The sequence below is a fragment of the Thermothielavioides terrestris genome, chromosome 5, assembly GCF_000226115.1.
Source record: "Thermothielavioides terrestris NRRL 8126 chromosome 5, complete sequence".
Taxonomy (NCBI): Eukaryota; Fungi; Ascomycota; class Sordariomycetes; order Sordariales; family Chaetomiaceae; genus Thermothielavioides; species Thermothielavioides terrestris.
In genome coordinates, this window is record NC_016461.1 from 2,319,188 (window position 1) to 2,333,011 (window position 13,824).

The window sequence follows — 13,824 nt, forward strand, 5'->3', positions numbered from 1 at the left end:
CGGATACGCTGCAGGGTGCTGAGTATGGAAATAGGGTGCCATCTCATTGAGGTTACTCCGTTCTTACACTACCAGTCTCTTAAATTATCAGCTGGCATTGGCAAAAGACAATCTCTGGGAAGCTGCCAGTGCGGGCTCATGCATTCATGTGCAGCTGGAAGGTCCAAGATCCGGCTTTTTCTGTTTCTCTGGCCAAACCGCCACCGATACATGCGCAAGCTCGGAGAAGATAGTCCTGCAAGTTGCAAGGGACTATGCGCCCTGACTCCAGCGGTATTCTGGGCTGCCCAAGCCTCCGAGGGACGGTATTCCGTTCGGTGTTTCATCCATGGATGCAATGTCGTCCTCAAAGCGTCTTTTCTTTTACCCGTCATCCTCCTTTCTCAGTTTCTCCCACAGCTCGTCCGTCATCTCGCGCTGTTGGTCCCGATACACGGCGTAGGGACTGTCGTCCGCAGTGCGCTCGATGATCCGGCCGACCTCTTCCATCAGCTGCTCGGCCTCTGCGCGCCGCCCCTGCATCCAGACAGCCTGCGCAATCATGCGCCTCGCGGCCAGCGCCTGAGGCGACTCCCTGCCCAGCTTGCCGTCCAACCACTCCCTTACCGCCACCTCGGAGGTCTCGGCCTCGCGATAGCGGCCCTGGTTTAGGAGCACGCCGCACAGGCTGTGGAGGTGCGAGAGATTGGACGGGTCCTTCCTCCGCTCGATCAGCATGCGCAGCGTCTCTTCCTCGGCTGCGTCCCCAAGCTCGTGCTGGATACCCGCGATGGCGAGCCATGTTTTATTCCAGGCTTCGTAGTCCACGTCGTAGAAGGTTTGCGGCGCCGCGTCTGCCTCCTTGGTGGCCAGCCGCTCGCGGAGGATCTTAAGGAGCAGTTGCAGCTTCTCGGTCTTGCTCAGCGCGCCGCTCTGGGCATCGTCGAAGGACGGCGGCGGCTGCTCATCCGCGCCGAACAGGCTCAGAAAGTTGCGGCCGACGGTGAACGGGAGGTCATCCCAGAATCGGTTCTGCGGGACGGCGTGCTCCCACGGGAAGTCGCGGGCTGCGCCAATGTTCTTATTGCCCTGGGAGTATCGCACCGCTTCGGATGATTGAGCCATGAAGCTTCTGATTATTGCTGGTCAGTGAGGTTCTGTTACGGTGAATGGAGAGCGCAGAGGACAAGTAAGGGTTCTGATGGAGGACGTTCAAACTAAATACACTGCAGGTGCTCCGAGGGGTAGGATATGCATGCTTGAGGCACAACACCATCCTGCCCCATCATCCCGTATCTGGCCTCCGTCAGCCCGGGTGTCCTCTGTCCGAAATCAATGGATGTGTCTGGTCCCTACAGAGACGTAGAAGGTGAGAAAGATATCAACGGTAAATGCGCCGTCATTATCTCTGGCACGAGCCGTCCAAGGCGCTGCGCGCACCTATTATCCAGCGGCCTTTGGGCTCTGAGCGATTTCTATTTCCCTGACAATGACACGCCCAAGGCCTGGCGATGGTACAGCTGTGGGGGTCACCGCCTGATGCCACTGGGGTCTAAATGGGAGCGGTACAAGTCCTCCCAATACCGCATCATGACGATTGTCTCCGTGGAGGCGGTATGTGCTGCGACTTCCGGCCACCCGAGTTTCCCGGCCGCTTGGAAAATGCACGTTGGTCGGCGCCATGGGGTGGCTGCTGGCGTGCCGACAGGCGTATGCCGAGGGCGTCGAAGTGCTCTACGCAACGAACACCTTCTTCTCCGAGAGCGACGCCCTGTTCGACCACCTGGTCTGCGCCCGGCCCGGCGCCCGCCACCTGCTGCTCCCGGAACGCCTGGCCAGCATCAAGTCTCTCGAGCTGAGGTGGGAGGTGCGGCTCTGGGGCAGCCCTCTTGCTCTGCACGGGGATTGCAAGGCGCACGACACTGCCGACAATAGGCCCCAGCTAGCAGCGCATCTCGGCCGCCTCTGTAACCGGTTTCCAAACCTACGCTCTCTGGCCCTCCAATGTCTTCTCCGCCGTGAAGGACGGCCTTGACCTGGAAATGGAACGGAAGGCAAGAGAGTGAGATGATGGGAAGGGCACATGCTTGCGGTATCCCGTTTCCGCTCCTTCGAGACCGCCAGATGCACCCCAATCCACCTCATGTGCGTCGGGCCCAAGCTTTCGACACGAGAAAGGTGGCGCTGACAGCATGGGCAATCTCTTCTAGCTCAGGCAGGGTCAGGAACACTGCCTCCCCGTATGTCAACAAGGCTTCCGCTACGCCTATTGACAAGGATAGGATGAAGCTGACGACGATAGAGCGTTGTGAGCCTATCAGAGACGGACCGCGCTAATATTCGCTGATTGCGGCGAGTTGAATCGGTAAAATGCAGTGAGCTGGGAACCGCTCGAGACCTACCTATCCCTAACAATTTGCTTCCTCCAACGGTACCTACCTATGCATCCTTCGGGACCCCGCCTTCAGGTGCCTGGTACTCTGTGCCTGGCGCTTAGGCAAGTGCATGCAAGCATGTTGCAGGCATGTGAACACTTGTAAACATCTGCACTCATCTTTCCATGAGCGCACTATATAAAGATGAACTAGGCGCCTCTGTATGAGGGCCCTGCCTTGTTGTGATGCTGAGACACACTTGACCGTTTTCTCCTAGCGTACGGAATACGAGCGCAACCTGCAACTACGGTACCTACATTACTGGTATTTCGTACAGAGTATTCCGTACGGAGGACCCCGTCGTGCAGGCCAAATAAAGTCAAACGGAAGCGGGGCCGAAAATTGGCGCGGGTTCTTCCATTCTGGATCCAACCGTGGCTGCAGGGTTTCAGAGCCGTGCCCCTGCCTGGGATCAACGCAACCCCGCTGCGCTGCGCTGCGCCCCTGTGAACCACCCGCTGCGCCGTGCGTGACGCCAACTGCTACCGGTTGTTAACTCACCTTCGCGCGCTGCGGCCTTGCTGCCCTTCACCCGTCCAAGCCCGTTCAACCATCTCCATCTACGGTCGGTGATTGCGCGCTGCACATCTCGGCGCCGCCATGGGCAACGTCAGCAGCGTGCCCGACGAGGGCGCAGCTCTGTACCTCAGAGATCAGAATCGCTGTGAGTATCTGTCCCGCCCCGCGTCCTGTGCGACTACGACTGGCCGACTCGCCGCGGGCGCACCAAGCAGCGCGACGGCCGCTGCCTGTGCGATGCAATTGCTCCCGGCGTAACCGGCGCTCCACGACTCTTTGACGACTGTCAGGATGCGGCTGCGCACGCAAAGGGACGCCAATGTGCTAATACTTTGCACAACGCAGTATCCATCTCTTCCGCTGTCGTAACTAGCCCCAAGAGGCGCACCTCACTCAACATCGTTCCAAATGCATTTCCGGCTACGAGAGTATCCGCATCACGAGCCTCCGGCGATACCACCCCCATCGACTTTGTTCTCGTGAGTACATCGTTCTCTCCGAACGGGTAACATAGCATCTACGGAGCGCCTTCTGACTGCGGTACAACACCCAGGATTCCGAACACACTAGTCCCGGTGCTGGCCCCGTGTTCCTACTCAAGCTCACCAACGACGACGATCTCGTCTTCACCTTCTCCTTCGTTATTCGCCGATCCCAGCATGTTGTCCAGAATCCAGCAGGCGGTGTTGAGGCGGTGGCTCCGGTGGACACCCAGATCAACGGCCTGACCTTTGTCTTTGCGCCGACGGCCCGAGACGTCGAGAACCTGGTGACCCGCGAGTTCCATGCCGATCCGAACCTCCACAAGAATGCAAATGTCTCCCTTGTTGGGACCTATTCTACAGAAGGAAGCCCCTCAGTAACATTTGATTGGACCTGGCGATGGAAGCCACCCAAGAATACAGAGGACAGGGGCGGCGGCTGGAGGAATTCATGCAGCGTGGGTGCTTTCCACAATGTGTCATGCCTTCTCAGCCAGCCGCTAACAAGAGACTCTCTAGTTTGTCGAGTACGACCAGCGGGCCCATCGACTGATAACCTTGGCCAGCTTCTCATTTTACGTCGCCAGTAAGTTACCCCGCCATCCTATGCGCAGGACCAGACCGTGCTGAGCGGACCGCAGATGCATCACCGTATCTCAGCCAGCCCAACTCGCCGACGCCTCCTCTCCTCAGTGCTCCTCCCAAGGTTCGCGTGGTTTCCGCGCAGTCGCTGGAGTCCCAGATCAGCACCATTCCGGAGCACGAGGAGGTCGTCTCTCTTCAGCCGCCCAGCGGCGACGTGGCCAACGGGCCCCCATCCGCCCCACAGGCTCCCCCCAAGGAACCCATCAAGGTCGATGTGCCATGCCCTCGACCGGCCGAAGACATGTCCTTGTCCGACGACGGGCCGGTCTTCCGCGCCACCATGAAGGCGCTGGAGCAGAAGACGGGCAACATGCGGATGCAGATGAAGAGGCTGATCAAACGGGCTGAGCACGTCCACCAAACCCAGCAGGAGGCCAACGATGCGTTTGCTTCCTTCATGGAGGTCCTGAAAGAAGTCTCCGCCACGAATGCCAACGCGGTCCAACCTGCCATCGAGCATTACTTCGACAACATCGCGCGAGAGATCCTATCGTACGAGCGACAGAACACGGCTAACCTACAAAAGATCGTCATCGACCCGGTCAACAGGCTGTACCAGATGGACATCAAGCAGGCCGAGGCCAAGAAGCGCGATTTCGAGGAAGAGAGCAAGGAGTTCTATGCCTATGTCAGTCGGTACCTGGGCCAGCGCCACGACTCGGTCAAGGCGAAGCAGAGCGATTCCAAGTATCAGACCAAACGCAAGAACTTTGAGCTCAAGCGCTTCGACTATTCGTCCTTCATGCAGGATCTGTCAGGCGGCCGCAAAGAGCAGGAGGTTCTGTCGCACCTCACCAAGTACGCGGATGCCCAGGCTAGGTGCTTCTTGCGCACCGCGAAGAAGGTCGACGAGCTGCTTCCCCAGCTCGAAGCGCTGTCCACAGAAGTCCAGGAAGCGGACAAGGAGTACCAGTACCAGCGCCGCGAACGGGAGGAGAAGAGGCGGCAGCTGGAGAAGGGCAATCTCACCTACACTGAGCCTGAACCGCCTGCTACCGCGTCGGGGCCCGGCGCGGCGGCCGGCCACGCGAACGGGAATCCGGCGTCCACCTCGGACACCGAGATCAATCGCGCCGACAGCACAGGATCCCAGCTCAAGCCGACTCGGTCTCTCAACGCCGGCAACGCGCCCAACGGTGCCGACCTGTCGAGGTCACCCGGCAGCTTGACGCAGCAGGGCGCGGGTAGCAATCCGCTGCAGAACCCCAAGTTCAAGGGCATTCGCGACCTGGAGGAGCGGGACCCGAACCAGGGGACGCTCTCCGACAAGGAGGGGCCAAACCGGAAGGAAGGCCTGCTTTGGGCCCTCAATCGTCCCGGCGGCCACGTAGACCCGCGCAGCCTGAACAAGCCGGGCTGGCACAAGTACGTCCGAACCCTCCTCCCCCCATACATGCAAACCGCGTTCCCTTCTCGCTACTAACACCGCAACAAAGGTTTTGGATCGTCCTCGACCAGGGGAAGCTGTCCGAGTACAGCAACTGGAAGCAGAAGTTGGATCTTCACATGGAACCGATCGACCTGCGTCTCGCCTCCGTCCGGGAGGCCAGGAACGCGGATCGTCGTTTCTGCTTCGAAGTCATCACGCCCCAGTACAAGCGAGTTTACCAAGCAACGTCGGAAGAAGACATGCATAGCTGGATCACGGCTATTAACAACGCGCTACAGAGCGCCGTCGAAGGCCGGGCGTTCAAGGACAAGCCCTCGACGGCCCACGGCGACTCGGGCCTCAATGGGGTGGACATCGGCTCGATGCTAGTGGGCAAGAGCTCGTCCGTCAGCCATGCCAGTCACAGCAGCAGCGCGATCCCCTTCAGGCGAACAACCGTTGGCGCGCGCCCCAACACGTCCCGCGGCGCCAGCTTCGAGGAGAGGCCCGACAAGCTGCTGCAGATGCTGCGCGAGAACGACCAGGGCAATTGCTGGTGCGCCGAGTGCGGGTCCAGCAACAAAGTCGAGTGGGTTTCGCTCAACCTCGCAATCATCGTCTGCATCGAGTGCAGCGGCATCCACCGGTCCCTAGGCACGCACGTCAGCAAGATCCGGTCCCTCACGCTCGACACCACCTCGTTCACGCCCGATATCGTCGAGCTGCTACTCCTTGTCGGCAACAGGGTCTCCAACATGGTTTGGGAGGCGAGGTTGGATCCGGCCATGAAGCTTACGCCCCAAGCAACCCGGGAGCAGCGGTTCAACTTCATCAATGCCAAGTACGTCAACCGCGCGTTCGTCGAGCCCATCTCGTCCACCCTGTCGCGCTTCGCCACCGCGGACGAGACTCTCCTCGCGGCCATCAAGCGCAACGAGATCCAGCAGATCATCTATGCCCTCGCCCTCCAAGCGAACCCCAACGTGACGGACAAGTCCCGCGGCACGCACGCCGTCTACCTTGCCCTCGCCGCGGCCGACCCGGCGCCCCCTTCACCAATCCCGCCACAGTCGCAAGCATCGGCAGCCCCGGCCGTCGACCGGGTGGTACCGTTTCCCGTGGCCGAACTGCTGATCCAAAACGGGGCCGAGATACCAGACGCGCTGCCGCAGGTGCCGCTCAGCCTGGCCGCGCAGGCCTACGTGGAGATGAAGCGCGGCCGCAAGGCCGCCATCGAGGCCTCGGGCTCGTACGACAGCCCCTCCGCCTCGGGTTCGACCTCGGCTTCGGCCTCGGCTCTGTCGTCTTCCACCCCCGCCACGTCCGCGCTCGCCGACAACAACGGCGGTGCGAACAGCGGCAGCAAGTTCCAGCGCGACAGGGAGGCCCGGCTGCAGAAGCGCGTCAGCGCCGGCGGCAGGCTGGCCAAGTCGCCGATTCCGGAACGCTAGGGCGCGTTGGGGGTCGCCGTCGTCGCCTGCGGCGTGCCGTTTCTGTCTCTCAGGTCCGGCAGGCAGCGGAGCGAGGGGTGTTCTTCTTCTTGCTGATCGCCTGAGATCCATGGCGCTTTTTTTTTCTTATTCTTTTTTGTTTCCTCGCGTCTGTCTGTCTGTTCTCGTTGCATACATTAATGGTTTTACGCCCCCCCTTGCATGGATGGCTGGTTTGTTTCTTTTTCACTTGGGTGCATCGCTGGGAGAATAACGGGCGGACCACGGGACATGCTTGGGGCTTTTCTTGGTCGGTTTCGTCCTGCTGGTCCTTCACCTTTGTTTTTGCGTTTTCTTTTCCTCTTGTGCATGGGCTGCCTTGTTCTTGTCAGACACTGGGGGCACCCGCAGCGGCGTGCCCTCCCCCTGCCCGTGCGAAGGCTAACTGGCAAAACTGGCAAATGAAGAAAGGCCAGTCCGGTTATGGGGGGACACACGGAGGCACAGGAAGGTTAACAGGACTGAGTGACTGACTGGATCGGTTTTGAGCCACCACCACTCCTCCTACTACTACTACTTACCTACTACTTGCTTGTGGTGCGGCTTGGAAACGGGTTCGGTATACCAGTCATCCTCCCCTGTGCAGTCTCTGGAAAAGCGGGCTTGTGAACGATGGCGGGGCGTGGTTTGTCGGTGCTTCCCCGTTGGTCGAGACGTATGGATGAACGAGCGGGCGGTCTGGCAGGAGTATGAGGAGTTTTGTGTATTGCGTGGCCGTGTATGGCATAGGCATCATGCTGTTTGGGAAACGGGACCTTGGGCAGGCGTGTGAGGGGCGGTGGTGCCTGCTGGCTGGGGCGGACTGCATGGGCTGGCGGGGGCAAGGGGGAGGTTGTAGGCAGAATCGTAATGAGTGAAGATATCCGTATGAGTAATCATCGTGGTGTAGTCGTGTCGTCTCTTTCGGAATCACTCGGTTGGTTGATTCATTGCAACTCCCCCGGGACAAGGATGCAACAAGAGAACATATAGTGTCGACGCCGCAGTCAACAGGACACCAGGCAGCAGAACATCCATTCCGAGGGGCATCTTAGTGTTCCGTGGGATTCAGCATACCGTGATAACCTGTCCGGGGCCCGTCGCCGTCGAGCAGATTACTAAATCCCCCCATCAAACGACGCCTCTGCGCCCCCTGCCCAACCGCAGCCTCACGACAAACACCACATACGCCCATAGCGCCCGCAGGAACTCTCCCCACCCGCCCAGCCAGAGCAACCCAAACGCCCGATTGGCAAGCCACATCCTCTCGCCGTACGCAACCGCCTCGCGCGCCCAGTCCTCCACCGTCGCCGTCCCCTCCGCCTCCGCCTCCCCGTCCGCGCCGAGCCACACCCGCTCCAGCCCGAGGCAGTGCCGCGCCGCCTGCTCGGTCGCGAGCGCCAGGTGCGGCCGGAACGCGGCCAGCGCGTCGCCCACGAGGACCACCCGCGGGCTGCCGCCACCACTGCCGCCCCCGCCCCCGCCGGCGGCGGCGGCGCCGCACACCGCGTCGCGCACGCGCGTGACGAGAAGCTGCCGCGGCTGGGTCGCGCCCAGGAGCGTCGCGAAGGGCGCCGCCATGCGCGGCAGCGTCGCGGCCAGCTGCCGCTGCCACACGCCCGGGTCGACCAGCCCCGCCGGCACCGTGTTGCGGTGCGTGTAGCCCGTTGTGTCGGTCAGGGCGTCGGCGAGCGCGGGCGAGCCTGCCGCGAAGTGGGTGTACCACACCCAGTTGATTAGGCGCGTGCCCGGGCGGAAGGAGCCTGTGTCCGAGGGGATGGGGTAGCTGTTTATTTTGTGGGAGGGGCTGGGTTAGTTATTGATTTTCCCTTTCTTTATGTTTTTGTTTTGTTGAGGGGTGATTGGAAAGGAAGGGGTGGCGCAGTGTGGGAGGCGGGGTGGAAAGGGACAAGCCGAGGCTGAACGCTTACCTGACAATGTAGGTGTTCTTGAGCAAGTTCAATGTCGTGTGGCTTGCAAAGTACGCGGCGGTCTCGGGCGGCAGGTCGCTCTCCGGGACCGTACCGCGCCAGGCGACGTAGCCCGAGTACTCGGGCTTCTGGACGACCGGCGCCTTCACCAAACCTCGGACCGTCGAGTGCATCCCGTCAGCCGCGATGACCAAGTCGGCGGTGAGAGAGCCCTCGGCACCATCCTGGCCGACGAAGGTTACCGTGACGCATCCGTCTTCGCATCGGAGGTCCGTAACACGCTGGCCGGCGCGATACTCGGCCCTGCCGTCGCCCTCCCTCGCCGGGGGCGGGTTAGGCACCGCCTCGGATGCTAGACCGTCGAAGTTGGCCCTCAGAACGCGGTACAGCAGGCCCCAGCTGGTCAGGTGGCGAAAGGCCTTGATCTCCTTGAAGTTGGGGTTCTTGCGGTAGGCCGCGCGGGAGGCCACCGAGGGCGTATAGCACTGCAGGCCCGTCGCGTCGTACTTGCGGAGGATCTCCTCGGTGGCCGGCCCGCATGCGATGCCGGCCTGGTGGCTGCTGCGCACCGGGTTGGGGTCCTGCTCGAGAATCACAACGTCGCTGCCGAGCCGCTTGAGGGTGAGGCCGTGGAGCAGCCCCGCGAGGGAACCGCCAACCTAGGGGGGGTTAGCCCGTTTGCCCTGCTTCCGAAAGGGACCCCACGCTTCCACTTACGATGACGACAGTCTTGGGCGGCGCCATTCTAGCCAGAGGCAGTGCCACGGGAACGTTGGAAGCCGTGACTGTGAGAATGGCTTCGCATCACGCACACTCGCACCGCACTGAGGTGAGAGTGAAGGGCGATGAACAACGACAAATTTCGAACGTGGGCGTGCTTGGATTTTCCGTCTGGAGTCACTATTGGGGGCCATTCTCGCTATCGACCGGGGGGCGGTCGTTTTGGAGCAGAGGAGGATTGAGAGGCGAAGCATGGATGTTGGCACCTTCCCCCAGCCAATCAATCCCCCATCCGCATCGTCCGGCTACCGCCATCATGGCCTGCTTCGTTGGGCTGAGATGAAGTGAAGGCCGGCCTTGGGTCTTCCACTCATGCCAAGAACCGGGCAATCTGGGTCACCGCGCTTTGCTTGGGGTAAGCTTGGCCATCCTGCCGGAGGAAAAAGGCGAACTCATAACCGCCGTGATGCTGCCGGGCTGAGGCATGTTTGATGACCAACCGTCGCCGCCGGAGGATTCAGGAGCAGTAAGTGTTCTATGCGACATCCTAGGAGCTCGGACAGCTAATCTCGGCCCTGTCCGAGCGTATGTTGGGGGTTCTACTGTCGGCGTCAACAGTCTATACTCTGTAAGTCGACTAGTCATTGTGACGAGGGCACGCGTCGATGTTGCGCTTGACTTGGCGGGGCGCTATGGACGAGATTGCTTGGATCCAAAACTAATCCTACAGGAAGAAAGACGGTTTCGGGCCCAGGAGCTGCCACGCGTAACGATCAGGTTGGGGAGCTGTTGCCAACGCCCTCGCGACAGGTTTGCTGGCTCGTCATGCAGCATGGGATCGCGGATAACACTCCCGTATTCAGTAATAGGTATGTACATACATGTAACTACATCGGGGCCGGGGGGCCGCATGGTTTGAGGTAACACAGGAGGGGCAAGCAGAGGCTCTCGAGCCTCAAACCAAGTGTCAGTGGATGACAACTTCAACAGAGTCAAGAGATATATTAGATGGATCTACAACTGTTGATCAGTACCGAAATGCACCAAATTTTCCATTATTTTGAGCACCCCTGAGTAAAGTGCCTGACAAAACCGATAAAAACCAGCGAGGAGCGTTGTGGGTGGCCGGATGCCAGCGACGGCCACTCCCGGTGCATACAACCCTCCATACCTATAACCAAACATATATCACGCCTACATTAGACCCTTGCTTGCAATAGACCCTCTCTCAATCTCAAGCCTCAAAACTCCACACACACACCCCCCGATCCCCTTTTAACGACCCCCTTTTCCCTTCGCTTTGCCCTTCCCCTTCGCCGCAATGTCCTCTGTCGGATACCGACTCCCGTCCTCGGTCTCGTCAAACAGTTGTTGGTCGCCCTTGCCGCCCATGACCATGAACTCGGCCGGATCGCGGTTTTCATCCGGCCGCATTTCCCTCTTCGGCTGCGCGGCAGCAGCCTTTTGGTGGCGGTGATTGGGGTTCTTCGAGTACACCTTCACGTCGGGCTTGCCCGCGCCGGCGGGGACGCGGTCGGTGACGTGGACCGTGTTGATGGAGCTGAGCAGCGTGCGCTCCCGCGCCATGCCGCGCCGGCTCATCTCGAGCCCGGCGATGCCCGAGACGAGGCCGTTCGTGCTGTCGTTCAGGCCCGGCGGGCTCTGCGTCATCCACGGGTGCGCGAGGCACTGGTCGACCGTGAAGCGCTCCTCGGGCTTGACGACGAGCATCCTGTCGATGAGATCGACTTGACGATCAAGTTAGTAAGGAGAGAGAGTGTGACGGGAAACCGGGATGGTTGCTTACGCGCTGGGTCGCCGACCGAATCCCAGTACGGGGACGGATACTCGTAAAGCCCCTGGCGGATCTGGTCCGCTAAGCTATAGGGGAAGTTGGGCGTCTTCAGTTCGTCCGAGAAGGGAGGAAAGCCGCAAAGGCAGATGTAGAGGACCACGCCGAGGGACCAGATATCGACGGCCTTGGTATACTTGCGAGCCCTGTTATCCGCCAGGATCTCGGGTGCCACGTAGCTTGGCGTGCCGCAGAGCGTCGTTGTAAACGAGGCTTCCCCAACGATCTTGGCAAGGCCGAAATCGCCGATCTTGACGGTCAGGTCCTCGTCCATGAGAAGGATGTTCTCGGGCTTGAGATCCCGGTGCACCATGTTTCGGTCATGCTGTGCACCGTGTCAGCACTGCGACCGGTCGCGAACCAAGGAGGAAACAATGCGCCTACCAGATACTTGATCCCGTCGAAGAGCTGGGCGAACACCTTGCGGGTCTGATCCTCAGACAACTTCTGGTGTTGGACAATGTAGTTGAAGAGCTCGCCGTTCGGCGCCAGCTCCAGCACCACGTACACGGCCTCGGGCTCGTTGAAGGTCTCCTTGAGACACAGAATGTTCGGGTGGCTGATGCCCATGAGCATGGCGACCTCCTGGTGCAGGCCCTCGTACTTGGACCGCTCGTCGACGTCCGGGTCCTTGGTGAACCTCTTGACGGCATAGCAGGTGCCAGTCGACTTTTCCGCGCACATAAACACCTGCGCAAAGTGGCCGCTTCCCAGGCGCTGCATCATCTTGTACTGTTGCGCGAAGCTCTTCCCGTGGCGATACCTGGGGTACCTGAATATGAAGCCCGGGCTGGACTGCGTGACGGCGACCTCGTCGCCCTCCTGCAGCTCTCGCCGTTCATTCCGTTTCAGATATGCCGAGTTGACAAATGTCCCGTTGGTCGATAGATCCTCGACCACAGCCACGACGTCGTCGCCCTTGTTCTCGGTGAAAATGAGACAGTGGCGGTTCGACACTTGCAGATCGTCCACCCTGATGTCTTGTTACCGTCAGTACAATTTCCGACGCGAATGTGGGACACCTGTTATCTCCTCGCCGACTCACCGCATTCGATATGCCGCCCGATGATGTACCCTCCGGAAGCTCGGCCGTCCTTTTGGCACTGGTCCTTGGCTGGTTTCCGGCCCCTTCCGGCGGTTTTCCTCGCAGCAGATGCCGTGCTGGTCTCCGCGGAATCTGCATGAGGCGGGCAGGTGCCCCTTTTCCTCAACACCACGGGGGCTTTAACGTAGCGCGTGTCCAGCGGCAGCAGATAGCCCCACACGCCTTCCTTGACCTCGTCGACGCCTTCGACCAGCGGGGCGTTTGGGTCTACGTCCTGTTGGCTGAACGCTTGCGTGTCTTGGGGCGGAGAGCTGAAGGCGAGGCCCTGCGAGTGGTTGTCGTCGCCCCGTCGGCGGGCAACCTGGCTGGGGCGGTCCTGCGGCGGCGTGGCCGTGGCCTCCTTGTCGAACTCGGTGGTGCTCTCGCTGGCGAGGTGGGTCAGCGGCGAGGGAAGGTGGTGACGGTTCACCACGGGGGTCTTCAGCACATCCTTCTCGGCGCGCTGCGACAGCCGCTCAGAGCGGCGCGGCTTCTTGAAGGATTCTTGTTCGTCGGCCGGCGAGCCCTGCAGCAAGAGATGGATTAATCGGCGGAGCATGCCTCGCGGGTCTGGCGCCAGGGTTTAAGGAAAGTAAGGGCAACAGGGACTGGGAAGCGGTGCTCGCAGACTGCACATACAGAGGCCCGGCCTCTCTTCAGATGGCTGCCCTCGGCGCGTGGAGCCATGGTTGCGCGAGCTGCGATGACCGGGATTCGCACTCGCACTCGCCGTGACCAGAGGTTACCTGGACTGGCAGGTCAGGCGGCGCAAATGAGTAATTCTTGTTTTTGGACGGGGTGTGTGGGCAGCGGAAGGGTTGTGGTGTGGTAGCGTCGTAACGGGTGTGGTAGCCTTGTTGTTAACGTGCCCAGAAACTGAGCGAGGCCTCGCGGGACGGCTCGTTCGTCATTCAGCGGGATGGGATGGGAGCTTGGAAATCTGACTGCGCCGGGCGCTGGAGGCTGAGGTACGGATTAATCCGCACACGATGAGTGTACCTGAGTTAGCCAAGATGGAGACTCGCACTTGGCTCCCTGTCAGCTCTGGGGAGAAGGATCCGCCGCGCCCCCAATTCCCGTCTCCGCCTTCCGCCTTACTGCAGTAGTGTACACCCAACAGGAGCTCGCCTGCAGGGAGTGGTGGGCTCCACCCGTGCAACATCCCCGCGTCTGGCGCGGTGTGCAGATGGTAGCGTCGGAATCAGGTAGGGCTGGTACATCCAGTCACCGAAGGTCAGGACTGGATCGCGGGGGTTGCAACCCGGAATTGACCTAACGTTACCTGAGTGGCAGGTACCGAAGTCAGGCCACCTGGAGCTTGGTGCTACAAAACCAAACA

General features: G+C 60.6%; 5 protein-coding genes across 5 annotated transcripts; 2 read left to right on the plus strand and 3 right to left on the minus strand.

Annotated features, from left to right (window-relative positions):
• Nucleotides 1–10: 10 nt before the first annotated feature.
• THITE_2121873 (uncharacterized protein) lies at nucleotides 11–1,328 on the minus strand. Its single transcript, XM_003656718.1, has one exon. It carries the CDS (start codon nucleotides 1,102–1,104, stop codon nucleotides 364–366), a length of 741 nt encoding a protein of 246 aa, XP_003656766.1. The 5' UTR covers nucleotides 1,105–1,328; the 3' UTR covers nucleotides 11–363.
• Nucleotides 1,329–1,569: 241 nt separating this feature from the next.
• Nucleotides 1,570–2,045, plus strand: THITE_114873 (uncharacterized protein; the record flags this gene model as incomplete). The annotated part of the gene is made up of 3 exons (XM_003656719.1): nucleotides 1,570–1,593; nucleotides 1,688–1,846; nucleotides 1,926–2,045. The coding sequence occupies 3 exons, from the start codon at nucleotides 1,570–1,572 to the stop codon at nucleotides 2,043–2,045; spliced, it is 303 nt and encodes a 100-aa protein (XP_003656767.1).
• Nucleotides 2,046–2,910: 865 nt separating this feature from the next.
• THITE_2121875 (uncharacterized protein) lies at nucleotides 2,911–6,970 on the plus strand. Its single transcript, XM_003656720.1, has 6 exons — nucleotides 2,911–3,078; nucleotides 3,279–3,412; nucleotides 3,487–3,873; nucleotides 3,935–4,001; nucleotides 4,057–5,425; nucleotides 5,497–6,970. Exons 1-6 carry the CDS (start codon nucleotides 3,015–3,017, stop codon nucleotides 6,878–6,880), a joined length of 3,405 nt encoding a protein of 1,134 aa, XP_003656768.1. The 5' UTR covers nucleotides 2,911–3,014; the 3' UTR covers nucleotides 6,881–6,970.
• A 1,059-nt stretch (nucleotides 6,971–8,029) lies between these two features.
• Nucleotides 8,030–9,690, minus strand: THITE_2097245 (uncharacterized protein; the record flags this gene model as incomplete). Its single annotated transcript, XM_003656721.1, has 3 exons — nucleotides 9,547–9,690; nucleotides 8,830–9,488; nucleotides 8,030–8,684 (listed from the first exon to the last, which is right to left on the minus strand). Exons 1-3 carry the CDS (start codon nucleotides 9,571–9,573, stop codon nucleotides 8,030–8,032), a joined length of 1,341 nt encoding a protein of 446 aa, XP_003656769.1. The 5' UTR covers nucleotides 9,574–9,690.
• A 958-nt stretch (nucleotides 9,691–10,648) lies between these two features.
• Nucleotides 10,649–13,282, minus strand: THITE_2121878 (uncharacterized protein). The gene is made up of 5 exons (XM_003656722.1): nucleotides 13,125–13,282; nucleotides 12,447–13,011; nucleotides 11,786–12,381; nucleotides 11,357–11,726; nucleotides 10,649–11,297 (listed from the first exon to the last, which is right to left on the minus strand). Exons 1-5 carry the CDS (start codon nucleotides 13,170–13,172, stop codon nucleotides 10,825–10,827), a joined length of 2,052 nt encoding a protein of 683 aa, XP_003656770.1. The 5' UTR covers nucleotides 13,173–13,282; the 3' UTR covers nucleotides 10,649–10,824.
• Nucleotides 13,283–13,824: the final 542 nt, after the last annotated feature.

Coding starts and splice junctions, on each gene's coding strand:
- THITE_2121873 (XM_003656718.1), bottom strand. CDS start 1,104: ATGGCTCAATCATCCGAAGCGGTGCGATACTCCCAGGGCAATAAGAAC.
- THITE_2121878 (XM_003656722.1), bottom strand. CDS start 13,172: ATGGCTCCACGCGCCGAGGGCAGCCATCTGAAGAGAGGCCGGGCCTCT. Junction 13,012..13,124: donor TGAAGAGAGGCCGGGCCTCT/GTATGTGCAGTC, acceptor CTCTTGCTGCAG/GGCTCGCCGGCCGACGAACA. Junction 12,382..12,446: donor CGGGCGGCATATCGAATGCG/GTGAGTCGGCGA, acceptor GACGGTAACAAG/ACATCAGGGTGGACGATCTG.
- THITE_2121875 (XM_003656720.1), top strand. CDS start 3,015: ATGGGCAACGTCAGCAGCGTGCCCGACGAGGGCGCAGCTCTGTACCTC. Junction 3,874..3,934: donor GCTGGAGGAATTCATGCAGC/GTGGGTGCTTTC, acceptor GAGACTCTCTAG/TTTGTCGAGTACGACCAGCG. Junction 5,426..5,496: donor AACAAGCCGGGCTGGCACAA/GTACGTCCGAAC, acceptor ACCGCAACAAAG/GTTTTGGATCGTCCTCGACC.